Genomic DNA, 24,851 nt, shown 5'->3' on the forward strand with positions numbered 1-24,851 from the left:
CCTCCTGGCCTCCCATCTCTCCTCCCCTTTCCTCCTCTTCTTCTCTCCTCTCAAACAGCAGCCCTGTCACTCTGAAGAATGGAGGAGAGGAGAGAGGAGCAGACGGGCTTCTCCGTCAGAGTGTTCACTCTGCAGGAGGAGGCGAGGGGAGAAGAGGAGCACATGGAGGAGCACGGGGAGGTAACAGAGACTACTCTATGAGTGCCTGATCTGTGTAACAGTGTTATGATGTGCAGAAGTTAAACTTTCAGGAGGTAAACTTCAGGATCAGAGTTTCAGGTTGTTCAGTTCTGATGTTTCTATCTCTGCAGGAGGTGAGTGAGGAGCAGCAGGTGAGAGTCTGCAGACAGAGAGGAGAGGAGGAGCTCACTGTGCTCCTCAGGTCAGGACCGGAGGGTCAGCAGGTCACTGTGCAGGATGGTGAGCATGCACATTTACATTATCACACCCTGGATCTTCTCTCCATGGTCACACTGAGATCTGTCTGTGTTTCAGCCGGCAGAGCGTCAGTCTATCAGTTCTCAGTCTCCTCAGAGTCCGAGCTCTGTCAGGTTGGAGGTCAGTCTCTCGTGGTCACCGTGGACGAGCTGAGTCTGCTGCTGAGGTTTGAAGCACCCTCAGGTTTGTCCTCACCTTTCTACTGCTCGTCACCTCTGAGTTCAGAAGACTTTCACATGAACGCCTCATCTTCTTCTTCTTCTGCTCTCCAGATCTGAAGAATTTCCAGAAGTTACTGAGGAGAGAGACGGGTGAGGAGATGAGGAGGGGAGGAGAGGATGGAGGACATGAGGATGCACGGAGGATGCATGATGCACCTGCACAGAACTATCAGGTAAAGCACTCTTCCTCTCTAAGGTGATGAAGATGTAACAGGAGAGCATCATCTGCGGGTGTGTGCTTGTGTGTGTGTGTGTATTTGTGTAGTTCCACAGCTGTCTGTCCCAGCAGCAGAGCCTCCTCCGGGAGTACCCGAGGATCGCCACCTACCACAGAGCCATACTCGACAACGAGGCCGACTTCAAAGACAAGGTCGTTTCAAGGACAGCTCAGTCCTCTCTTAGCTCGTAACAGGATCTACTGACGGTCAGGTATAACAAGGTTTGACTTTGCTCCCTCTCCTCTGGACTCTGGTCTCTGTAGGTGGTTCTGGATCTGCGTTGTGGTTCTGCCATCCTCTCCTTCTTTGCAGTCCAGGCTGGAGCCAGCAGAGTGTATGCAGTGGAGTCCAGACCCATGTCCAGGTTCTCACAGGTCAGTCCTCACACTCTCTGGTTCTGGTCTCTGAAACACTGGATCCATTAGAGGAACTCTGTGTGTGTGTTGGCCATCATAGAGCCTAAAGAGTAACCACAGCAATGCTCTCTGCAGAACACACACACACACACACACACACACAGAGCACATACATCAGATGCATAGCGTGGCATTCTGGGGAGTTAATGGGTTGCGGCGACATCTGGCTGAGTTCAGCAGGATCTGCAGAGCAGAGCTGAGACGATGTATGTGCGTTAGGTCCGTCTGAAGCCATCTGTGTTACTGGAGACAAGAACTGAGTCCAGAGAGACGCCATGATTGCTCAACTTGTTGGTTCCCCGTCCCAAAATGTTGATAAGTGTGGTACGGTACAGTAAAAGACACAGAAGTCAAACAGCTGAATTCTGATCTCTGACTGCTTGTGTCCTGTTTCCTGTGCAGATCCTGGTCCAGAGCAACAGTCTGTCTGAGCGGATAAGGGTCCTGGATCGGGCTCTGGAGGAGTTCATCTGTCCTGAGATGGTAGACGTCATCATGAGCGAGCCAATGGGATACATGCTGCTTGGTGACAGGTTCCTGCAGAGCTTCCTGCGGGCCAGGAAGTACCTGAAATCTAACGGTAAGAGAAGAAGAAACATCAGAACGTCTGAATGCTGATGAAGGAGAACTCAGAGCTCTGACGTCCTCCTGCAGGTCTGATGTTTCCCTCCTGTGCTGATATTCATCTGGCTCCCTTCACTGACGAGCAGCTCTACTTCGAACACCACGCACGAGCTACTTTCTGGTCTCACACACACACAAACACACACACACACGTGTTTACACAGGCATAAATCCATGCATGAGGACGCAAACACACTGGCTCCCTTTCTTTCTCTCTCTCTCTCTCAGACACACTCAACCCCAGCTCGAGCTCAGTCAGGCGTGTTTCCTGTCGGGTGTAAAACGCTCGGGTTCAGTCCGGTTTTGACTCAGAGGAACCCAAAGCTGCTCTGATATGATCTGCTGCAGAGCGATCAGGGCAGAACTAACTCAATATATTATGATATGAAGGTTTTACATGCAGAAAAACAATGCTCTGCAACTTCCACATGCTGAATGTGCGGACGACCCTCTGATGGTAGAGGGCGACGCAGTCTGTTCTGAAACATGAACCCTACTCTGCTCCATCTGAACCAATGTGTTAGCCAGTTGCACCCCCCTGCAGTAACTCCAGGTCACCACTAGGGGTCATGATGTGCAGTTTTGGGATCACTGTGTGGCGTAACTTCATGTGCTGTAAAGAATAATATCACATTGTAACTTGAAGTATCTTATAATGCACGTATCGTTCTTCTTCCATGAAAAGCAGGATGCATTCTTCTTCTCCATGTTCAAACAAAACAACCTCTGTTTGTTTATGCACAGTGTACAGTGCATGCAGCCAGTGTGTGTGTGTGCATGTGTTTGCATGTGTGTGCTCCACCTCTATGTGCAGGTCAGGCTCAGTCAGCCTTGAGGAATGAAGGTGAAGTCTAAACTGCTGGTGTTCAGAGAGACATTTAGCGTCTGCTCTGAGCCTCTAACTCTAAAACTGCTTGTTTCTCTTCAGGCAGCAGACCAACTTCTTCGGGGTGAACCTGAGCGGTCTACATGGGGCCGCAGTGGACGAGTTCTTCAGGCAGCCCATCGTGGTACACACACAAACTCTGATCCTGCTCAAGTACATGCCCTGAGTACTGCATGTCAGGCATCTTTCAGGGCAGAAAAGACCCACCAAGATGCTCATGATGAGTGGGTAAATAAACATTACTTTTGGAATTTTTGGAATAAAAATAACAGCTTGAACCTTCTGTCTCCTTCAGGACTCGTTCGATGTTCAGATCCTCATGGCCAGATCCATCAAACACAGGATCAACTTCAAGGAAGCTACAGAGGAGGAATTACTCAGGTGAGATGCAAAATCTGTTTATTTAAAACAGATACCTGTTGGTAATGTGTGATTTAAATGTGTGTGTGTGTCTCACAGGGTTGAGATCCCCTTCGTGTTCTCTCTGCTGCAGCCCGGTCTCATTCATGGGCTCGCCTTCTGGTTCGATGTGGCCTACCAGGGCTCCAGGTGAGAATCAAACACCTGTGACCTCCTTGTTTACTGAGCAGAAACCACAATCCCCTCCTCTCTCTCTCTCTCTCTCTTAGGTCAACACTGTGGCTCTCCACCTCTCCCTCTGAGCCGCCCACCTGCTGGTCTCAGGTCCGGTGTTTGCTGCAGACGCCGCTCTTTGCTAAGCTGGGACAGACTCTCTCAGGGACGGTGCTGATGGTCGCTAACAGCAGGTACGCCTGAGCTTCATGATAACTCTGAGTGAAGCTTCCTGTGAGTGAAACACATCATCATCTCCCTCCTGCTGTGATTACAGGCAGAGTTACGACATCCACATCACAGCCACAGTCGACCAATCAGGATTCAGATCTGGAAACATCCTGGACTTGAAGAACCCTTTCCTCAGGTGAGTTATGTTTCCTCCCTGATGCATTAAAGCTGGGTCAGCCCATACCTCTTAACGTTCCTTCACCTTCTTCATAAGCATCTCTCTGCTGTGCATCAAACAGAGCCGAGAACTGAAGCTGTGACTCTGTGTGCAGGGTACCGACCTGGTTCCACTGCTGATGGATTCAAGGTGACCTCTCTCCTCCTGGGTACACACAGGTGAGACTGTGACGCACACAATCTGACTACATAATACAAACATGCACAGCTCGTGTTCTGCAGCTTCCTGAAAGAGCCACATGAGGGCAGCAGAGGGCCAATAGACTGAATTCATCCTTTGCTTTGAGAAATGATTCAGGTTTCACACGGACAGGATGTAAAGATATTTAAATGAAGAACTTTTAAATGCAATGAGGATTATTTACTTATTGTATATTAATATTTTACTGTCTGTCTTTCTCTCTCCAGAGGAGTCATCAGACGTCAAACTCCTCACTTCAGGACTCTGAGCCAAAGATAAAAACATCCTTTTAGTATTCACTTTATGAACTTTAATACTTTTTATATTACAGAATGGAAATAAATGAATTGTTTGTGATGTGCAGAGTTGTGTAATTTTTTTTTGTTTCATTTTTTCAGCATTTCTTTGTTCACCACAAGATAACACATTTTGTATAAGTTAAATAAAGATATAATAATAATAATAAACTGTTCAAACATGAAGGAAGATAAACATAAACAAGGAGTGTAATTATTTATCTACTATAACAAGCCATACATCTTTGTTTTCTAATTCAGACTCAGTAGTTCAAATATGAGACATTTGTTAGTCTCTAAATGTGCTGAAACATCATGCTGTTTAATATAATATTCTTTAAACTTCAATTCTTTAAAAAAAATGTTAATTTTAACTAGGTTTTGCCTTGTTAAGTTTCCCATATTACATTAAATAAGACTAACGTTAAACTTAAAAAATTATACAATAAACTAGAGAAACAACCCAGCTTTAAAAACTACCTAAAACTGAACTGAAATGTAAAAAAAAAAGCCTAAATTACATTAAAAATAATAACCGAGGCGTAATAAGCTGCCTTTTTGATCCTCTAGGTGGCAGGAATGCGACACCGTGAATGCAAACCACCATTAAAAACACCACAGAAGAAGAAAAGGCGGAAGTTGTGACAGTTGGAAGAGTATCATAAATGTAGCCTAACTTCTGTTTTGGAGCAGAATATTTCTGTTTTTTCTTCTCTTATCACTTCATAAATCTGAATGAAGGTTTGAAAGTGTTTACTGGACTGAGTGGAAGGATGCTGGCGACCGGAGCGGTGAGTAAACACGACGTATCCCTTTGAAATGAGCTTGTTAGTTAGCCTCGAGCTAACAGACAGTGAGTGTTTAATGGTGTTTATCACATTTAAGTTGATGTTGATCACATTTATCTTCATATTTATTCTAGCTAGACAGTATGATACACTTTATTCCTCTTTCTGTAGTCTGTTTTTAAATGTAGACCTCTTTATTTCACCCCAAGACAAAGTAAAATCATCTGATCTGATCAATAAACATCAGTAAATAAGCTTATGTGGTGTAACTGTGCTGCAGAGTGTGATCTGTGGAGAGCAGGCTGTACTCATGCTCCATCTCCTCTCTCCTCTCTCCTCCAGGCTGTGACCACAGCGCTGGCTCAGGTGGACCGGGAGAAGATCTACCAGTGGATCAATGAGCTGTCGAGTCCAGAGACCAGAGAGAATGCTCTCCTGGAGCTCAGCAAGAAGAGGGAGTCTGTGCCTGACCTCGCCCCCATGCTGTGGCACTCCTGTGGAACCATCGCCGCCCTGCTGCAGGTACGACCCCGCAGGTTGAAGACATCCAGCTTTGTTTCTTCATCCATCACAGATGAGTGACAGCTGTGTTTCTATTGCAGGAGATCGTGAACATCTACCCCTCCATCAACCCCCCCACACTGACCGCTCATCAATCCAACAGAGTGTGTAATGCCCTCGCTCTGCTGCAGTGTGTGGCGTCACATCCAGAGACCAGGTACGAGCACAGCTTCCTCTCCGCACACTGAGTGTTCTTGACACACACACTAAAACCTCTCCCCCTCCACAGGTCAGCGTTCCTGGCTGCTCACATCCCGCTCTTCCTCTACCCGTTCTTACACACTGTCAGCAAAACTCGCCCGTTTGAGTACCTGCGCCTCACCAGCCTCGGAGTCATAGGTGAGAGAGAGCATCACAGCCCTGATGAGCATCTCTTAAAGAGACATGAGATGTTTTTGTTTTAAGTCTCTTGTCTCCCTCTCCACCTCCTGCAGGTGCTCTCGTGAAAACAGACGAACAGGAAGTGATTAACTTCCTCTTGACCACAGAGATCATTCCTTTGTGCCTTCGCATCATGGAGTCCGGCAGCGAGCTCTCCAAAACGGTATCACATCAAACGTGACTGTCTAAACTTCATCACATCATGACTTCACTTCCTTGTCTTGAAATGTAGTCGTGATGACGTGATGTTTTCGCTTCAGGTCGCCACGTTCATCCTGCAGAAGATCCTCCTGGACGACACGGGACTCGCTTACATCTGTCAGACCTACGAGCGCTTCTCTCACGTCGCCATGATCCTCGTGAGTTTATTGAATCATTTCATGTTAGAACGCAGTTTTGTCTTTTTCTTCTAACCATGACAGTGGTTTTCTTCTTCAGGGTAAAATGGTCCTCCAGCTGTCAAAAGAGCCATCAGCTCGCCTCCTCAAACACGTGGTCCGCTGCTACCTGCGCCTGTCCGACAACTCCAGGTAATCTGTGTGAGGACGCGTCTCCTTCTCATGAGAGGCGTCACATCGTCACAGACAGTAAGATCATACATCACCATTATAATAATGTGTGTGTGTGTGTGTGCAGGGCCCGTGAAGCTCTGCGTCAGTGCCTTCCCGACCAGCTCAAAGACATCACCTTCGCCGCCGTGCTCAAGGACGACACCACCACCAAGCGCTGGCTGGCCCAGCTGGTGAAGAACCTGCAGGAAGGTCAAGTGACAGACTCGCGGGGCATCCCCCTCCCCACGCAGTGATCCCCCTCTCCTCTGTGAGGAGCACCAGCACACACCTGCCTGACCACAGAGTAGCTTCAGTGATGGACTTCTCTGATTGTTTCAAAGACTTTAAAGACGGCGTCTCGCCTGCTCTCCAGGATTCACAGACGACGCAGTGTTCTGCTGATTTCAGATCAATAAACTGTTGCACAACAAACAAACAAACAGCCTCAGACCTTTTAACCTGCTGCAGAAACAAAACCTTCAAATGATCTCACAGCGTTGAGACTGTCTTCCTCAATTGAGTGATTTATTGATTGATGCACTGCTGCTCCTTCCTTTTCTGCTGTGAAGAAATAAAGACTTAGTTTGTTTTCTTTGGAAAGAGGTTGTCTGTCTTGATTCTTTAAATCAGGATGTGTGAAACATGTGAAGCTGTTACAGTGACATTAATCCATTGATTATACAATGTATATGTCTTTTAAATGAAACTAATGTGTTTTTTCTCTTTAAGAGCGGTACAATCAGGCGTCATTTTAAAATGTGGCTGTCGCCCGGTGTCAGTGAGCGGTTCAGACAGCTGGATAGCACTTCCTGTTAGAAACCAACACCTCCACCTGTACAGGGTGAAACCCTCAAATGGATGCAGAGCTCCGCTTTGTCCACAGGGGCGCCATAATCAACACAAACAGAGCTGCTCACTGGAGCTTTAAAGAGATTCAAGGTTTGAAAACTCCCTCCATTTAGTGTTGACTCTGTGTGTTTGTGTGTGTGTGTGTGTGTGTGTGTAATCTGAGCGGTAAACTGATCTGCTGCTGTGGATTATTAATGATCAGAACCTGAGAGGAAACACACACACACACCAAACTCCTGTGTGTGTGTGTGTGTGTGTGTGTGTGTGTGTGTGTGTGTGTGTCTCAGGTGAGTGTGTCAGGTGTGACTGTACAGCTGATGAGCAGTGTGTTGGTTTGATGCTGTCTCTCTCTCTCTCTCTCTCTCTCTCTCTCTCTCTCTCTCTCTCTCTCTCTCTGTTGTTATGTCCTGTCCTTGTGTCCTTGTGTCCTTGTGTCCTTGCATCCTCTGTCCTCATGCCCTTGAGACCTCTGTCCTCGTGTCCTTGTGTCCTGTCGTCCTGCAAATAAACCGTCCCGATCAAACTTTGATGAGCTTGTCTTTGTAACCTGAGACGGGGAGCAGACATGCAATGCATGATGGGACAGATGTGTGGACTCAGGAGAGATTATTTTAAACCTTCAAAATAAAAGATTTTAGTCTTGTTTTAACAAACAGATTAAGTCACTAATCTGACTTTAAACTGAGAGCTCTGACCTTTTTAAAAAATAATCTTCATTTTCCATTTAACAGGATTCATCATCATCATCATTGTCGTCATCATCATCATCATCATCATTATGGTCTCCAAGTTCAGCTGAATGAGTGCTGAGCAGGAGGGATGCCTGATGATGGAGGGAGGAGGGGGAGAGAGGGGGAGGCGGGCCAGGTGAGCGTCACTCTGAGCTGACTCTGTCTTCAGTGGTTCTGCAGCCAGGCGTGCAGAGGACCAGCAGCAGCCCAGAGAGCGTCTGATCCTGCAGGGACCAGGACTCAGAGATGATCCTGAAGCAGGTGAGTGTCTCGGAGATCAGCTGTTTGACTTTCTCTGCTCTTTGTTTCAACTTTATTTGAGTGAAGCTTTAACTCAGGACAGGAGCTTCAGACCGTCTCTTGCCTCATGCCTCTGCTGTGTTTTAGTTGAACCACATTATTTCCTCTCTGCATCTGAAGTTCTGCTTTTAATCCTGAACCTGAAAAACCTCAACTGAGTCCTCTGTAGGAGAATTGTTCTCTGATTTGTGATGCTGCTTTTTAAACCTTTATTTATCACCTGAGCTGAATTCTCAATCTGAACATCTCCTCTCACTCTGAGTCGAACAGGAGGAAGCTGGAGTGTAGCTGTAATCCAGGTTTTAATCCAGACCTCTGTCAACTTGAGTGATTTATATGTTGTTGTGTTTTTGTTTCTCTTTATGGCACGTCGTCCATTTTTAAACACCACACTGAGTTCAGGTCATTCAGATCTGAAACACTCTAACACTAAAGTCCTCTGAAGTTCTGGACCTTTAGTTTCATGATTTCTGCACCTTCTTGTAGTCCTTTTATTTGAAAAGAACTACATGAAGTCTGATCTTTTGTCTGAAGTGTTAAAGTCTCGTCTGAACTGACGTCTCTCTGCATATTTTGTAATCCAAACCCTCTCAGCTGTGTGAACGACTCTACCCTGAGTGTCACTTTGTGCTGAGAAAGAATCAGACGTTGTTGTTGTTGTCTCTGAAACTCTGAACTCTCCAGACAAATAAAGGCCGAGTTAGTTCGGGTCATCAGTGAGAGGCATTGTGGGGGGATGGCAGGGATTTCTGGAGATTAGTTGGCTTAGAGACAGACAGAACAAAAAATGCAGGACAGCGGAAACATAACAGAGCAGCGGCGTCCGGAGGCTGAATGTGGAGCTGAACCCTGAGTCAGCCTGCAGAGCTGCACGGGGGGAAGCAGGTCTACAGATACCAGAGGGTCGCCTCCACTGAGAGATGTGTTTGTGTGTTCCCTGTGACACTCTGTCATGTGTGTGAGAGTGAACTCTGATTTTTAGATTTTAACGTCTCATGATTCTCCTTCCTCAGATGGCAGACGAGTGAGATCAACACTGATGGCTTCCACAGGCGGCGGCCTCCGTAAGTCTCAGACTCACCTGAAAACCTTTGACTCTCATTGAGCTGTGCAGAGCTGCGTTTACATATCATCATAAAAGAGAAGAGGATGCAAATTTAACTTTTTGTGTGCAGCTCCAAACTGTAATAATGACTTCCTAGTTTGCATGTCTGTTGAGTGTATCTCTAACCTTGCTCTCTGTCCTGGCGCAGGGATCCGGGGGGACGATAACCTCCAGTCCATGCTGGTGGGGACGGTGATGAGGAAGATCAAGTCTCGAACCTGGAAGAAACAACGCTACTTCAAACTGCAGGATGACGGCACCACCATCTGGTACCAGTCTAAGAAGGCTGGGAACGCTCACTCCACATGTAAGATCTCATGACCTCATGATGTTGTCGAAAGCCTCTGTGGACAAAGAACTTGTCCTGTTCTTCAATTTGAACCCCCTTCATCCTCTCACAGTCTCTGTTGGCCTTCTTCCAAGCAATGTCACCCAGCTCTCTTCCTCTTCCTTCCTCTCTTCCAGTTTCAGTTGCCGACGTGGAGGCGATACGAGAAGGCCACCAGTCCGAGGTCCTGCTCACCATCGCCGACGAGTTCCCCGCCGAGCGATGCTTCACGGTGGTGTTTCGCGGACGCCGGGGGAACCTGGACCTGGTGGCGGAGTCGGCCGAGGAAGCGCAGACCTGGATCACGGGCATGAGGAAGCTGATCGAGAGCCTGGAGAACATGGGGGATCGAGAGAGGCTGGACCAGTATCTTTACTCTGTGCATTCAGTCTTTAATAATGTTTGAGTGTTTGTGTTCAGCGTGGTCTCTTGTGGACTCATCAGACCGGTCAGAGATGATCTGTAGGCCTGATGTGGTCTCTCCTGATCGATCTCAGACTCAGGTTTTCTTTAGCGCTAAACTCAGCTGGATCGGCGACTGGTTCAAGAAGGCCGACAAGAACAACGACGGCCGGATGAACTTCAAGGAGGTCCGAGATCTACTGAAGATGATGAACGTGGACATGAACGAGCACCACGCTCACCGACTCTTCACGGTAGGGGTTCTAAATCTGATCTGGATCATGGTTTGAGCTCCAGGTGTCAAAGTTAAAGCTCTGTCTCCTCCTCAGACGGCCGATAAGTCTCTGTCAGGGACGCTGGAAGACGACGAGTTCGTACTCTTCTACAAGATGCTGACGCAGCGGGAGGACGTGCTCACGCTCTTTCAGAAGTTCTCCTCGGACGGCCAAAAAATATCTCAGAGCGACCTGGAGGTCTTCCTGAGAGACGAGCAGCTGGAAGGGGACGACGTCCAGCAGCACGCCATGAGGCTCATTGAGCGCTACGAGCCTTCTGAAACAGGTAGAGGACAGACTCCTCCATCATCATTGTCCCTGCAGCTTCACGTGACTCCATCCTGACTCTGTGCTGCTGTTTCAGCCAAGCAGCTTCAAGCCATGACGTTCGACGGCTTCCTGATGTACCTGGGCTCATCCGAGGGCTCCATCTTCAACCCACAGCGGCGCGGCGTCTTCCAGGACATGAGCCAGCCTCTTAGCCATTACCTCATCTCCTCCTCACACAACACCTACCTAATGGAGGACCAGCTCAGAGGACAGAGCAGCGTGGAGGGATACATCAGGTGGGTCACGCTTAGACCTCCTCAGATATCAGATACAGATGATTTAATAGGTGTGACCTCTGACCTCTGACCTTGCTCCTGATCTTACTCAAAGTCTCAGTCCTTTACCTAATGTGTCCTCATCTGCGCTCTGACGAGCCGCTCAGAGGAGATGAATTAATCCTCCATCAATAATGAGATTCATCCTGAGTGATTAATCTGTGGTTTTCACATTTAGGAACGTTAATCCAACAAGGACTCATTAACCTCTGTCTCCACCTCGCCCTCCTGTCCCTTCCTCAGGGCTCTGTGTCGAGGCTGCCGCTGCGTGGAGGTGGACTGCTGGGACGGAGCCAACGGAGAGCCCATCGTGTATCACGGACACACCTTCACCTCCAAGATCCTCTTCAAGGACGTGGTCAACGCCGTGGGCAACTACGCCTTCAAGGTAGCACCAGCAGGTTTATAAGAGTCTTATCCAATGAGGTGAGCGCAGGGATCGTGGTCAAGGCGGGGCATTCAACTCTGGTTATGTTGACCCAAGAAGTCAGGTCACAATGAGAGCTTAAAGCAGCCAGCAGGGACCAAACACTCGGTCCAGAGTCCATGTTTGGAACCAGTTCAAGACCAGAAAGTTCAAGATATAGCATCACATCGTCAGCAGAGAGGAAAACCTGATTTTAGAAAGCACTACGATAACTCGAATTCAGCTCAGGTCAGGTTGAACCCAACTTCATGAGGGGATTAGCCGGTCTTGCAGTCTGTAAAGTGTTAAATGTAGTAGATCTTGCACCCTTGGTTCTTTAACTCCAGCAGTCTAAAGGAGGAACCATCACTCAGCCCTGGATTCTGGCTCTGAACTCATGTCTTGTTTTTGTTGTCCTGTCATGCTGCATCAACAAACCGAGCGTCTCATCGTTTATTCATGAGAGGGAGTAAAACTGAGCAACAATATCAGAGACACAATCCAGCAGCCTGATAAAGAGTCTGTCTGCAGCTGAATATTACTCCCTCGTGACCCCGTGCTCCTCCACCTGCTGCTCTTTCAGCCCTCAGGTGTATGCAACAGGTGTATTAGCTTTCCCCTATGATAATGCTCCACAGTGTTGAATTACTAACTCGCCCCCTCCCTCCAGGTGTCACAGTATCCAGTCATCCTGTCCATCGAGAACCACTGCAGCATCGAGCAACAGAGAGTCATGGCCCAACACCTCAATCACATCCTGGGTGACAAACTGCTGAAATGCACGCTGGATGGAAAGCCCCCCATCAGGCTGCCGTCTCCGGAGGTGAGACACCTGAACTTTAGACACGCTGTAGCGGCCTCTGTCCTAACATCCATGAGATCCTGCCCCAACAATTTCAAAGCATCCCATCCCCGTCCATACGATCTGTGTCTGCATGCTGCTGAATTATTCAACACTTCAATATTCCCCCTGATATGTTGGAGAAAGTTACACCCCTCTAACTTCACTACGTGTGTCTTAGTTTCACTCTCTTATGACCGCTTATGATGTTCTGAAACATGGCAGTGTATTTGAGGTTTTGTCGGACCTGCTTTCAGGACCTGAAGGGGAAGATTCTGCTGAAGGCGAAGAAGATCGGCGGCCTAGAGGAGAGCCTCAACGGGACGACGGCGGAGGACTCTCTGACCGGAGAGGTCAGCGATGAAGACGAGGCGGCTGAGATGGATGACGATAACCTCCACAGAGAGAGCATGCGCCGCAGGCTGAAGGTGAGTCCGATGGCTAGACAACACAGAAATGAACTTTAACGACCCAGACAGCTGATCACTCACAGTCTGATGAGCCAGGTACGCCATCAGGGTCCTCTGGTTCAGGAGGATGATGAGACTCTGAGGATTGTGATGGAGGGACGAGCAGACTCAGCCTGTATACAGCACTCCGTTTGATGAAGGTCGTGTTACTGGATTAATTTAATGAATATGAGCTGCAGGCCTCATTAGAGACTGGATCACAGAGACCTCAGATACTGTGGGAGCTGCTGACCAACTTTAACTATACTTAGTCTGTTTTGAAGTACCCTGTTTAGTGTGTAAGACACTGTTTGAAGGTACACTTTATAATCAGCTTTAACATACTCTTGGAATTGGTTTTGAAGTACTCTGAAGTACTCCACATCTGCTTGAGGGACTCCTTCAGAATCTGTTTCAGGGTACCCGTCATGCTGAAGGTAATTAAAGACGCACTTTGTCAAACAGCCCAACATCAGACAGGATTCGATCCAGAACACACAGAACCCTGATACTTTCTCTCTGAGGTGTGATCCTGTCACGCTCTGAGAGGTCAAATCTGTTCACCTCTCCATCCAGCGGAAAAGGATTGTATAAACTCCTGTCACCCCTCATGAAAAATCCAGAGGACTGCAGGGCAGGGAGCAGACACTGGGTGTTAGATAAGCTGATCTGTTTACACTGTGAGAGCTTCATCACTGAGCCTGCTGACGCTTAGAGGTGAACTCAGCTCAGAGACACGAAGAGGAGGAGGAGGAGGAGGAGGAGGAGGAGGAGGAGGAGGAGGAGGAGGAGGAGGAATCTCTATTTACCAAATCAATGAGCTCTGTTTCTGACACTTAAAGATGATTCATAACATATCTGATCAGAGACACAGTCCCAGGAGGGTCAGGCTCAGAGGTCTCTGCAGGGATGATATATCACCTCTCTGTTCTCAGGGGAGAGCTGAGAAATGTTATAGGGCTAATCATCCTGTAGACTGCTTAACGTGCTGGCATGAGGACCAGTCCAGGATTTGATGGATGGATGGTATTTGATGGGAATCACGTTGTTAGAGTTACCTGTATGTTGTTGAACTTGCACATACCTCAAGCTCAGGTCACCAGGTGTGCAGAAGACCGTCGGGCACTTAGAGTCATGATTATTGATAAGCATCGGAGAAGCTGAAACGGCACACTGGGCCTGCTGTCAACACGGTCATCAGAGGTGAGGCCGGCCTGCAGTCTGGCAGCGATGTGAGCCCAGCGGTGCCTCTGCTGAAGGTTTAGGTGTCCTGCTGTCTGCTGGACGGGGGCAGGTGGAGGCGCAGACTCTCTGCAGCCCGGCTGCTGGAGTCAGATCAGCTTTCATGTGGTGGCGGGGAAGGCGTGCATGCAGAGGCGCTCTGTTGTGTTGTGAGACCGCCACACCTCTGATCCCCACTGTCATGGAAGTTACCCCGCCTGGCAGAGCACCTGCTTCTGCTTGGCAGCGAGCTGGAGTATCGCTTACCTGATTCAAAAGAAGGTTTCAGTGTGCCCAGTGCTCCCAGCCATGACGGGATTCCTCTGCACAACACGGGCTTGCCCCGTCACATGGTGGTGTTAAGATGGCAGCCGGGCTGAAGTAGGCCGGAGCCCTCCATGGGTCAGAGTCAGCAAGACTTTCGGCGTGTTAAAAAGTCTCTCTGTGTCGTTTGATGACTTATCACCCCTCCAGAGGTGACGAGATGGGCATCGCCAGGTTAAAGCTGGTCTCCTCTGTCTCCTCGTGTCCCCTGTCTCCTCGTCTCCTCTGTCTCCTCGTGTCTCCTCATGTCCTCTGTCTCCTCTCCTCCACAGAAGTCGAAGCAGCGTCTCTCGAAGGAGCTGTCCGACTGTGTGGTCTACTGTAAAAGCGTCCACTTCAGCAGCTTCAAACACTCCCGGATCCACTCCAAGTTCTACGAGGTGACTTCATTCACCGAGTCCAAGGCCCGCAAGCACCTGAGAGAGGCAGGTGAGTCTGGTCCTGACAGTCCAGTGTGCTCATGACAGGTACAGTAAGAATTGAGGTGCTGCTGAAACTAGAGAGCTTGTTTCATATTTCATCATGTATCAGGATGACCTTTAACCCTTCATCATCTCCGTTCAGGGGCTGAATTTGTGCACCATAACTCGCGGCAGCTGACCAGAATTTATCCCAGCGGCTTCCGAACAGACTCCTCAAACTTCAACCCTCAGGAGATGTGGAACGCCGGGTGCCAAATTGGTGAGTGCAACGCAAAGACACATTTGACATTCACACTGTTTGCACTAAGGATGCTGCAGGGATCCACAGCATCAACCTGATGTTGTTTCTGTCTCTTTCTTTCAGTCGCGTTAAACTTCCAGACGGCGGGGGATGGCATGGACCTGAACGACGGGCTCTTCAGTCAGAACGGCAACTGTGGCTACGTCCTGAAGCCGACCTTCATGACGGCAGCGGAGAAAATATTCGACCCAGAGACGCCTGAAAAACAAGACGAGTACCAACCTGTAGTCCTCACAGTGCAGGTACACCTCGCACACACATGTTTATGTTGAGCAGATCTGTGCAGATGTTTCAGTCACGTCTGTGTTTCAGGTGATCAGCGGACAGCAGCTGCCCAAAGTCAACATCAAGGAGGACTCCATAGTGGATCCTCTGGTGCGGGTGGAGATCCACGGTGTTCCTGCAGACCAGAGCAAGCAGGAGACCAGATACATCGAGAACAACGGTACAGTAAAAACACACCGAACAGAAAGATCAAACTAAAACTACAGCTATTTTTATTCATCAAAGTGCAGAGGTTACTAAAGGTCATAAAGGAACATAATAATCGTCACATCATCCAGAGACTGGAGGGATCATCCGTTCGAAAAAGGGAGAAGGTAAATTAAAAACCGCAGAGGACAGAGAATAGAGCCCTGAGGAACACCAGTATGACTGCAGAGAGGTTACTCCTCTGAGTCCAGCTCACGTTGAAGGTTGACTTACTTGTTTCTGACGTGGTCTGCTTCTCCCTCCTGCAGGGTTTAACCCCGTGTGGTACGACACTCTGCGTTTCAACATCCACACCCCGGAGCTGGCCATGGTTCGCTTCGTGGTGGAGGACTATGACAAGACGTCTAAGAATGACTTTGTCGGGCAGTACACACTCCCTCTGAGCTGCATGCAGCAAGGTAACCACTCTCTACATATCAAACTTTAAAGTCACATAAGCTCAGTGATGGTTACGTCTTACTCGTGTGGTTTGTTTTGTTTCCTCAGGTTACCGTCACATCCACCTTCTGTCCAGAGATGGAACCAGTATTCCTCCTTCCTCCTTGTTTGTGCACATCAGGATCACAGAGCTGGAGTAACTCTGTGTACAGATCCTAACATAGAGACCTTCTCCTGTAGAATAGTATTTATCAATCTCACATGATGTGAATGATGACAGCGCCAAATGTGTAGTCTTGTGCAGTATGCATGTTGTTTGTTCGTTGTCGTGTGTGTATCTTGTTCTCTGAGCTCACGCTTCATGTTCTATTTTCTGTGTTCTGTGTTCTGTGTACTTGTCGTGAAGGAGAACGTGCCACCATTATGTTCAGGACGTTACGTTTCTGTGAGTATTTTCTTTGACTAGCAGCACTTCAACTCCCACAATCCTCTGCTTCCACTTTATTTAACAAGCAAAACTTGAAGTTTTCTTTGAGCTGCACAGAGTGAGCGGTCTGAGAGTCTGAAGAGGGGCAGTGTTGGGACCAGGAGGAAGAGGAATGCTGATTTCAAGTGTTAATATCTACGGTTTGTGCAGATGACCCTCAGGGTCACCGTAGTTATCAGGTTTGTCTCTAAACTGTGATTCAGTCAGGACAACATGAACTAAGTTGCCGCTGACATTAATGTTGGTATGATTAATAAACAGTCTAACTGTAGAGTCAGTTCAGAGTTGGATTCAAGTGTAATGGAGAGTAGTTACCTTTGTGTTATGTATATATTATCCGTTTGTGTACATGTGTTTTGATATGTCTATTTTTGTATACATGAACACCATTGTAGTGATTATAAGGTTGTTTTTTAATGTGGAGGAGCTCATATTCATTTGTCAATCAAACAAATAAATCATGTGATTTTATGATTGATTTTTACTCTGAGTCATACTGCTGGAGACCCTGAAGACGCCTCTTTACTGTCAGGAAGCCGCTTTGTTTTGATCTGTTCATGAACACATGCAGCGTGCACGGATATGTAGTGAGTTTAGATAGTTTGCATCTCAGTCTAAGCAACAAATACCTGAGAGTGAGTCTTAGCAGGTTGAATTGAACACATGTGAGTTTAGAGAAGATGTCTGCACACAGGAAACATCACAGCAGCCTCTATAACCTGCCTACTAAGACAGACCCTTCGCCTTTCAATAACACACACTGTGCAAAATATCTGACACAGCTCTTGGATATTTCTGCAAAAAAGTCAGAAGTGCAGGAGGCTCTAAGTTCTTAAACCCAGCTCAGATTTAAAGATTCACACCATGAGATGACTGAAAAAAGATCAAAATAAATGCACAACTTGGTCCCACGTGTCAGTCCTTAAAGTTGCGCTAGGTGGCGCTGTCGCAAACACAAGTGTCCTGCAGAAATACAGCTGATGAAAAGCTGCCCTTCAAATTAAGTGTGCAAAAACAAACTGACACTGAAAAAATCCACATAACGTACATTTTGTACTTTTATTGATTAGATATGTCTCTTTATGTCCTATTATAATAACGTGTGATGATAATGCACATCAAATACGGTCTAATTGTAGTCACAGAAAGGTCATTTCTTTTATTTTGAAGGCGAGACACGTTTACTTCCGGTGTGATCCTCCCATGCTGTGGACACCGGGGAGCTGCAGCACGTCTGTGTCAGTGTTGTTTGATTTAAAGTTGTGCATGTGATAGAACAATGGTGGGGAAGATTAAACACGTCCGTCAGAGGATTCACCAGGAGGCGGTGAGGCTGGAGAGGCCGAGCAGCCTCGCTCAGAGCCCGGGTTCGGAGCTACGATCCCCGGGGTTGGAGAAACTTCCTGCTGCCTCGTTTTTCTCCATCAAACCTCCACTCCTGGAAAACAAGGAGAGTGACACTTCCACAGATCCTGAACAGGTGTGTCTTGTGTTAATGAAGCTGAATGTGCGTGAACACCAGGTGAGCTGATGTTACAGGTAAAGGTGTTCAGTATCTGTGTGGATGTCAACACAGGCTCTTTAATGAAATCAAAGCTGGTTTATTCTGAAGTCTCACTCCTCTCAGGAAAAACTGCACCAAACCTGAACCTTAAAATTCAACCAGAGGCTCATGTAGAGTTAGAAGATAAAAACAGCAGAGTATATGTTAGAAAATTATTAATAAAGCACATCTGAATGTGTGTTTTAAAATGTGCACCTTTGCACGGGTTGCAAATTATTCTTCTTAGTAGGGAACCTTTAAAGTCGCTTATCATGTCTTTAAAAATACATACTGTTGAGTTTACATCATGTGCACAAGATATGAACTTGTAAGAATTTATCTTGTAAGATAGAATGATTAAAATTAGTTAAAATTAATTTAAATTTAATCAAGATGAATTCAAATAAAGTTTAAATTATTAAAATACAAATAACTAAATAATTTATATTAAAATGTATTATGTAATTTGTGTTCACACTACAACTTGTACCTAATAACTCCCACAAAATAAAATGTGTGTGCACAAAATAACAACTTATAACTTTATCAAGGGCGTACATTTTTTTGTGCATGCAGTATTGAAAGCCTGCCTTCAAGATTCAGGGGCTCAGTAGTTTTCAAATGTTTACAAATTAAACAATGTAGTGTATTCAAATGTGGAAGTGTGCTCTTCTAAAGTTTGTTTGTTTAATGTTTCTAATGTAACATTTTCCAGAGTTAAGATTTCTCTACATTTGTAAGGTTTTATTGCAATTTAAAAACACAAGGTTTGCAAATTCTGAGCTTTGTTTTGAAAATCTTGCAGCCTGTTGCAGCCAGCTCGTTCCCTGCTGGGATCTTTGCCGGAACCAAAATCAGCCCAGAGGTTCTCAAACAGACGCTGAAGTTCGAGGAGCCTCCAGAAGAGCCGGTACCTGCTCCGAAAGGTAAGGCTGAAGATGCTGTTTATCTCACCTCACCCTGAAACCTCTCACACCACACAGGGGAAGTGTCCCTACAGTCATGTTGATGGTGTAGTGTGTATCCAGGGAGCTGCTGTGTTGTAGCTCTACACTCTGCAGCCACTAGATGGCGTCTCAGACCTGACAGAGTCCTCCTGATGCACATGAAGCTCCGCAGACTCCGCTGAGGGTTCGTCTCTGCGCTCTGATTGAAGCTCCTGAGTCGTCTCCTGAGCTTCACATCACACACACACGCCCTCCCCTGTGTGTGTGTGTGAGCACTGTGTGTGTTTCTGAAGGCCTCGGCGTGTGTGTGTGAAGAAAGAGTGATGTGGGGGCCTAGTTGCTAAGCACACCATGCCGCTCGGAGCCTCGGCAGACGAAGCGTGCTGCTATTTATAGAGCGGTGCGGTATAAATTTAGCTCATGCATGAAATCAAGGTTTAGCTGCATCAGAGCTCCTCTCTTCAGTGGAGGATGCTGCTGCTGCCTCACCTTCATCACTCATCCTCACCTTTCTGAGAAGACCGGACCATCAGAGGAGAGGATGTTGGGAGTCCTCGACCTGCTGACCCCTGCAGCATGAAGGAGTCTGACAGATCTAAAACATGAACACAGAGGAGGGTGTGATCTTTAGATATTTCACAGCGTTTACACAAACAACAACCTCCCACCCCCTGCTGCTCCTCTTCCTCTCGAACAGCTGATCTTTATTTACAACAAACAGCTGTTACCACACTCCTCTGATGAACACATGAGAGGAGGAAGAAGGAGAAGCTGTGATCTTTGGTCCTCGTTCTCATTTTTGAATATAGTCCAGGTTCGGTCTAACATCCGTCCGTTGAGCCGTGTCAGAGGTCTCATTTCACTACCAGACCCTGAGGGCAGACCCTGACCCCTCTATGCTCTGAGGTCAGCTCCCTTAACACCGCCCTGTCCTCCTCTTCCTCCTCTCCATCTAAAGGGGATCATGTCACACGGATAAGACCCCCCTTCTCCTGTGTTCTCTTGGTTTCGTTTGTGACCGGTCTCTGTTATTTCCTCCCTGATGAGCCGGTTTGCCGCACTGAGCTGTCGAGTTTCCTCTTCATCATCACCTCGCAGCTGCATGCAGCAGGGCAGCAGAGCAGCAGAGCGTGCAGAGAGAGGATGAGGAGGATGATGAGGAGGAGGATGAGGATGTGCATGAGGGGCTGAGTGATGAAGTGAGGATAAAATGGTCTTTAAGGGTCCTTCAGTCCAGGGTGCTGGATTTGTGCAGAGTGAGGAAACATCTGCTGCTGGTTCTAAAAGCTGTCTGCAGGATCCTCTCTGTCAGAGTCTTAACAACCTGCAGCAGGAGGAGCACACCTGCTGCAGGAGGAACACACCTACAATTAAAATCAGCGTGCTTTACTGCAAGAAAACAAGAAACTAATACACAAGCTGAGGCGCTGTGCTGTGTACACACACACACACACACACACACACACACACACACACACACACACACACACACACACACACACACACACACACACACACACCCACAGTTTTTCTTCAATCTAAGGTGTCAGGAGGTTCATGAAGGTGAGCAGGAAGTGCGGTCTGGGTGGGCAGGTGAGGGTGAGGGTGAGGGTGGGGGGGGGTAACCTCCATCCAGCTGTAACCACAGATATCTGTTTCACCGACCAGCAGGAAGAAGATTCCCCCAATGGGAGCAGACCCCCCCTTTATACACACACACACACACACACACACACACACACACACGCACACGCACACGCACACGCACACGCACACACACACACATGCACACACACGCACACACTCAGATCATGTTCCTCCTCCCTCATGTGTTCCTGCAGCAGATTTTTATCAGAGTCTGTAGAGCAGCAGGAACACGTCTGTTTGTGGTGAGAGATAAAGACCGGAGTCCGATAAAGAGCCTGTCACGACACGGCGCGATGACATCACTCTCACTAAACTATATAACTCAACACTATATATATATATATATATATATATTCACTATGATTTATACTATATAAACTCTATTGTTATTTTTCCCTGGTTTGATGCAGAAGAGTAAGGTGGCCTCCAGGGTTCAAGAACAGCAACTCAAACATTTCTCTGAATAACACAAACTTTAACAAAATGCAAAAAATGTATCTGGAATTTGTGACATTTTTTTCATTAAGTTACATTTTTAAAAAACTTTCCCAAAGACTAACAAATTTTAGAAAATACACAAATAATGCAAGGAAGGAAAACAATAAGAATAAATATAATACAACAAATTATTATCTCTGGAATCACAAATACAATACAACTTGCAACTATGCAAATAAAACAAATTTTAAAAGTGCATAAAAAAATAACAAAACACACAAGAACAAAAAAGAAAGTGTTTGGAAAAATAAACACATTTCAGAAAACAAACATTTCAGAAAACAAAACGTTCTGCAAGAAAAAATAAACATCAAATTTAAAAAGAATACATTTTTCAAACACAAAACGAACAGAAAACTCAAAAACAATATTTAAACAATAAAAATAAAATTGAAGAGTTTTAGAAAAAACATAAAAAAACACATGTTTAAAAAGCAACAAAAATTTTTCCTCAGTTTTACTAAATGTAAATATTTTCACAAAACAAACAAATATTTCTGTAATGTTATTATAAATTATACAATTTATTACAAATATTGTTTTATTCATTAAAATGTGAGCTTTACCAGAGGAAGTGAAACCAGGATTGTGTGTGTGTGTGTGTGTGTGTGTGTGTTCACAGGTCCAGAGGAGAGGAAGCTGAAGTCAAAGAAAGAGAAGATGAAGGAGCGGAGGGAGCGCTGGCTGCACAGTGAGTTGAAATCAGGGGTCAGAGTTTAAGGTGGACTGAACAGATGAGGACTCTGATTTATCTCTCATAGATTCAGTTATTGTTTATTATTATCTACCCTTTAATCAGGATGCTGCTGTCTTTATTTACACCAGAACAATAATCATAAATCTTTGTATTTATGATCTGTGCTCTCTGAAGCTGCAGCTCTGCGTGTCTGTGTTATTATAAAGTCTGAATCAGCGTCACTCCGGTCCCTGAGTTTCTACCCGTCTCCTCTGAGCGTCTCTGTAATTATCACTCCTCTCCCTTCATGTGATCGGCTCTGAAACCAAACGCTTCTGCTGAGACGATCAATTCCCGGGTAACTGGACACAGATCCTGTTCAGGGGAATAATTAGGCGCTAATGGTGCTGCTGAAACCAGAGAGCGGCTCCAGCAACCGCGGCTTCGGGAATTAGGAGAGAATTAGACTAAAATTCAGCAGATCATGGACGCAGAGAGGGACAATGAGAGGGACTAAGGAGAGTGAGTCCAGGACTTGCTGCGAACCTGTAATCCTGTAGCAGATCTTTAGACTATTTCCTCTGCAGAAAGTTCTGTGTGAAGCGTACGATCTCTTTACCTTCACTCACATCCTTTCCTTCTCCCTCTTCCTCTTCTCAGAGATCAGCTCCATCAAACAGGCGAAGGAGCGTCAGGCAGCCGAGGCGCGGCGGCAGGCCACACCCGTGGTGGGCGACATGAGGCCGTTAGCCGAAGCCCTGCCCGAGCTCTCTCAGCTCATCGCCCCCACTGCCGCCACCGCGGCGCCCGCTGCTCGCCGCAAGAGCCGAAAGAACAAAGTGTGAGTGACACAGACATCTGAGAGGTGTTCACAGCTCGTGTTGAGATTTACTTTACAGTCAGGTTTGCATGTGTTTCACTGACTGTTGTGGGGAACTTTTATATGTATGCGTTGATGCTGCTTTAGATCACTCTTCATGGTTTCCTGGATGTTCACATGTCCTCTCTGTCTCCTCCCTGCAGACCGGTGAAGCGGCCTGAGCCAACAGACTTCAGCCAGATGAAACAGTCTCAGAAGCGTAGACTCCTGTAAGCAGGCGCTCCTCTCCCCGTCTCTATGTAAAAAATGCATAAAAATTCCCTCTGGATGCTCCACCCATGTATAAAATGTAACTTCATGTTTCTGTACCCATCGTAGGGAAGCAGAGACCAGCCGCTTCGGAGACGCAGTGAAGACCCTCTCCGCCAAAATGAACCCTCTGGTGGACATCGGAGAGCAGCTGAGGAAGAGGATGAGGAAGGAAGAGGAGCAAGGTCCCAGCTAACAGCTGAGCTCTGTGAGAGACTGAAGGATTCCACAGAGGAACAAAGATCGCTTCACACCTGGGCCGGGTTTCACATCTACCTGAGTCTGAAGGACGGATGGATGTAACGTTGGTCTCTGGAGGAAAAATCAAAGTGTTACTTTAAGACATGAGATATCTAACGTGTGAAGATGATGCTCAGGTGTCTGTGAAAGGAGTGACTCCACTCGAGGTCACACATTCAGGACGCTGCAGCCTGATCACAGACTCAGAGAGGACATGTATCGAGTCGTCTGTAACGTCTATATTTCCTCCTCAGTAATAAACGACAGATCATTTCATATCAACATGAACCTGTGTTTATCTCTGTGTCTTCAAACCTCTCACTAACAGAGCGTTTCATCACGCCCACCTGACTTCCCACTCCTCTATTTCCAGTCTCTCCTCCTCTCGCGGCTAAAAGAGGATCCAAACACGCCGTGACTCATCGCTGATAACCATAGCAACGCCTCTGATCCGTGGAAATGAACATCTTGTCAGGCGACACGGAGAATGAAAATATTATCCAAGTGTGATCAGGGAGACATCAACATGTCACACCTGCAGCTACGTGGCGTGATGTTACCTTAGAGGCTGTTTAAAGGTGCTCCTGAATGCCTCCCTAGTTGTTATTCTTTAGGGTTTGTCTTGAGGTACCCTACAGGTAAGGGTCTATACAAGGCCGTGTTAAAAGGCAGAAACCTCAAGCAGAACCAGACTCATGTTAGACAGCCATCTGCCTCAGCTGAGTTGGGGTTGGAAGGAGGGATAGAGGAGAATAAGGGACAGAGAGAGTTTCTTTAATCCGCTCAAATCATAGACTTGTCAGTGTTCCTCTCAGGGATGGTGTGAAGTCGTCTGAACTGAACATGAAGATCTGTCAGAGATGAAGAACCTGCTCTCACCCACTCCACCCTCAATCCCTCCTCCTCCTCTGAGAGCTCTGCTATGATTAGATCAGAGGTAAGACAAACCTAATCAATACAAGGATCAGTGCTGCGGCCCATTAGCACTCATTAATAATTCACCGCGCGGACAGTAATCAGAGAGCGGCGTTAGAAACCCTCAGCAGAAACCGGCGTTCAGCCGTCTGAGACAGGTGAGGCCACGCCCCCTCTACCTGCGCTGATGAGTGATGTGTCGTGTAGTGAAGCATCCTGCATTCTCCAGCTGATCCTCGCTGACAGAGGAGGAGGAGGAGGGAAGACAAACACCAGCAGGAAGAGGATTAAGGACCCGAGCTGCAACACGTCTGCAGAGTCCAGGTAGTAGACCTCCTGAGCAGAGACTGTGTTTAGATAACCTCACCTGTGTGTGTATTTCTCCCTCATGAACACACACCTGAGTGTATTCCTGCAGCTCTCAGTCAGGTGTGTTTCTGCTGAAGCTTTCCTCAGAGGATGCTCGAATGGATGATTAAAGTGTGTTCTTCCATCAGCAGGTGGGTTCCTCCTGCAAGTGTGTTCCTCCTGCAAGTGTGTTCCTCTTCCTGCAGGTTTGTTCCTCCTGCAGCAGGTGTGTTCCTCCTGCAAGTGTGTTACTCCTGCAAGTGTGTTCCTCTTCCTGCAGGTTTGTTCCTCCTGCAGCAGCTGTGTTCCTCCTGCAGCAGATATCATCCTTTAACTGGTGTTTTATTAAATATGGATGTGTTTCCCCTCTGGGCCACCGTACAAAGCAAAGACGAGGTTTATTTTTATACTCCCTTTGTAGAAAATCCCCCCTTCCTCTTCAGCTCTCCC

The 24,851-nt window shown here is 47.0% G+C and overlaps 4 protein-coding genes across 4 annotated transcripts; all 4 read left to right on the forward strand.

Annotated features, from left to right (window-relative positions):
- The first annotated feature begins 78 nt into the window (after positions 1–78).
- Positions 79–4,303, forward strand: LOC117808477 (histone-arginine methyltransferase CARM1-like). Its single transcript, XM_034678233.1, has 15 exons — positions 79–180; positions 312–420; positions 496–621; positions 711–832; positions 925–1,029; positions 1,141–1,251; positions 1,696–1,873; positions 1,948–2,038; positions 2,846–2,927; positions 3,099–3,184; positions 3,263–3,352; positions 3,433–3,570; positions 3,654–3,743; positions 3,880–3,943; positions 4,193–4,303. Exons 1-14 carry the CDS (start codon positions 79–81, stop codon positions 3,902–3,904), a joined length of 1,455 nt encoding a protein of 484 aa, XP_034534124.1. The 3' UTR covers positions 3,905–3,943; positions 4,193–4,303.
- Positions 4,304–4,862: 559 nt separating this feature from the next.
- cnot9 (CCR4-NOT transcription complex subunit 9) lies at positions 4,863–7,142 on the forward strand. Its single transcript, XM_034678106.1, has 8 exons — positions 4,863–5,052; positions 5,392–5,571; positions 5,652–5,767; positions 5,840–5,949; positions 6,045–6,154; positions 6,252–6,350; positions 6,430–6,521; positions 6,628–7,142. The coding sequence occupies exons 1-8, from the start codon at positions 5,035–5,037 to the stop codon at positions 6,794–6,796; spliced, it is 894 nt and encodes a 297-aa protein (XP_034533997.1). The 5' UTR covers positions 4,863–5,034; the 3' UTR covers positions 6,797–7,142.
- Positions 7,143–9,369: 2,227 nt separating this feature from the next.
- Positions 9,370–16,879, forward strand: plcd4a (phospholipase C, delta 4a). The gene is made up of 15 exons (XM_034678105.1): positions 9,370–9,486; positions 9,676–9,834; positions 9,993–10,221; positions 10,382–10,511; positions 10,587–10,818; positions 10,897–11,098; positions 11,381–11,525; positions 12,214–12,366; positions 12,642–12,812; positions 14,651–14,807; positions 14,943–15,059; positions 15,165–15,343; positions 15,414–15,546; positions 15,842–15,991; positions 16,080–16,879. Exons 1-15 carry the CDS (start codon positions 9,462–9,464, stop codon positions 16,169–16,171), a joined length of 2,274 nt encoding a protein of 757 aa, XP_034533996.1. The 5' UTR covers positions 9,370–9,461; the 3' UTR covers positions 16,172–16,879.
- Positions 16,880–17,626: 747 nt separating this feature from the next.
- On the forward strand, positions 17,627–23,426 carry fam207a (family with sequence similarity 207 member A). Its single transcript, XM_034678163.1, has 6 exons — positions 17,627–17,938; positions 18,807–18,927; positions 21,716–21,784; positions 22,430–22,610; positions 22,793–22,858; positions 22,968–23,426. Exons 1-6 carry the CDS (start codon positions 17,738–17,740, stop codon positions 23,092–23,094), a joined length of 765 nt encoding a protein of 254 aa, XP_034534054.1. The 5' UTR covers positions 17,627–17,737; the 3' UTR covers positions 23,095–23,426.
- The last annotated feature ends 1,425 nt before the right edge of the window (positions 23,427–24,851 follow it).

The sequence above is a fragment of the Notolabrus celidotus genome, chromosome 24 (genome assembly GCF_009762535.1).
Source record: "Notolabrus celidotus isolate fNotCel1 chromosome 24, fNotCel1.pri, whole genome shotgun sequence".
NCBI lineage: Eukaryota > Metazoa > Chordata > Actinopteri > Labriformes > Labridae > Notolabrus > Notolabrus celidotus.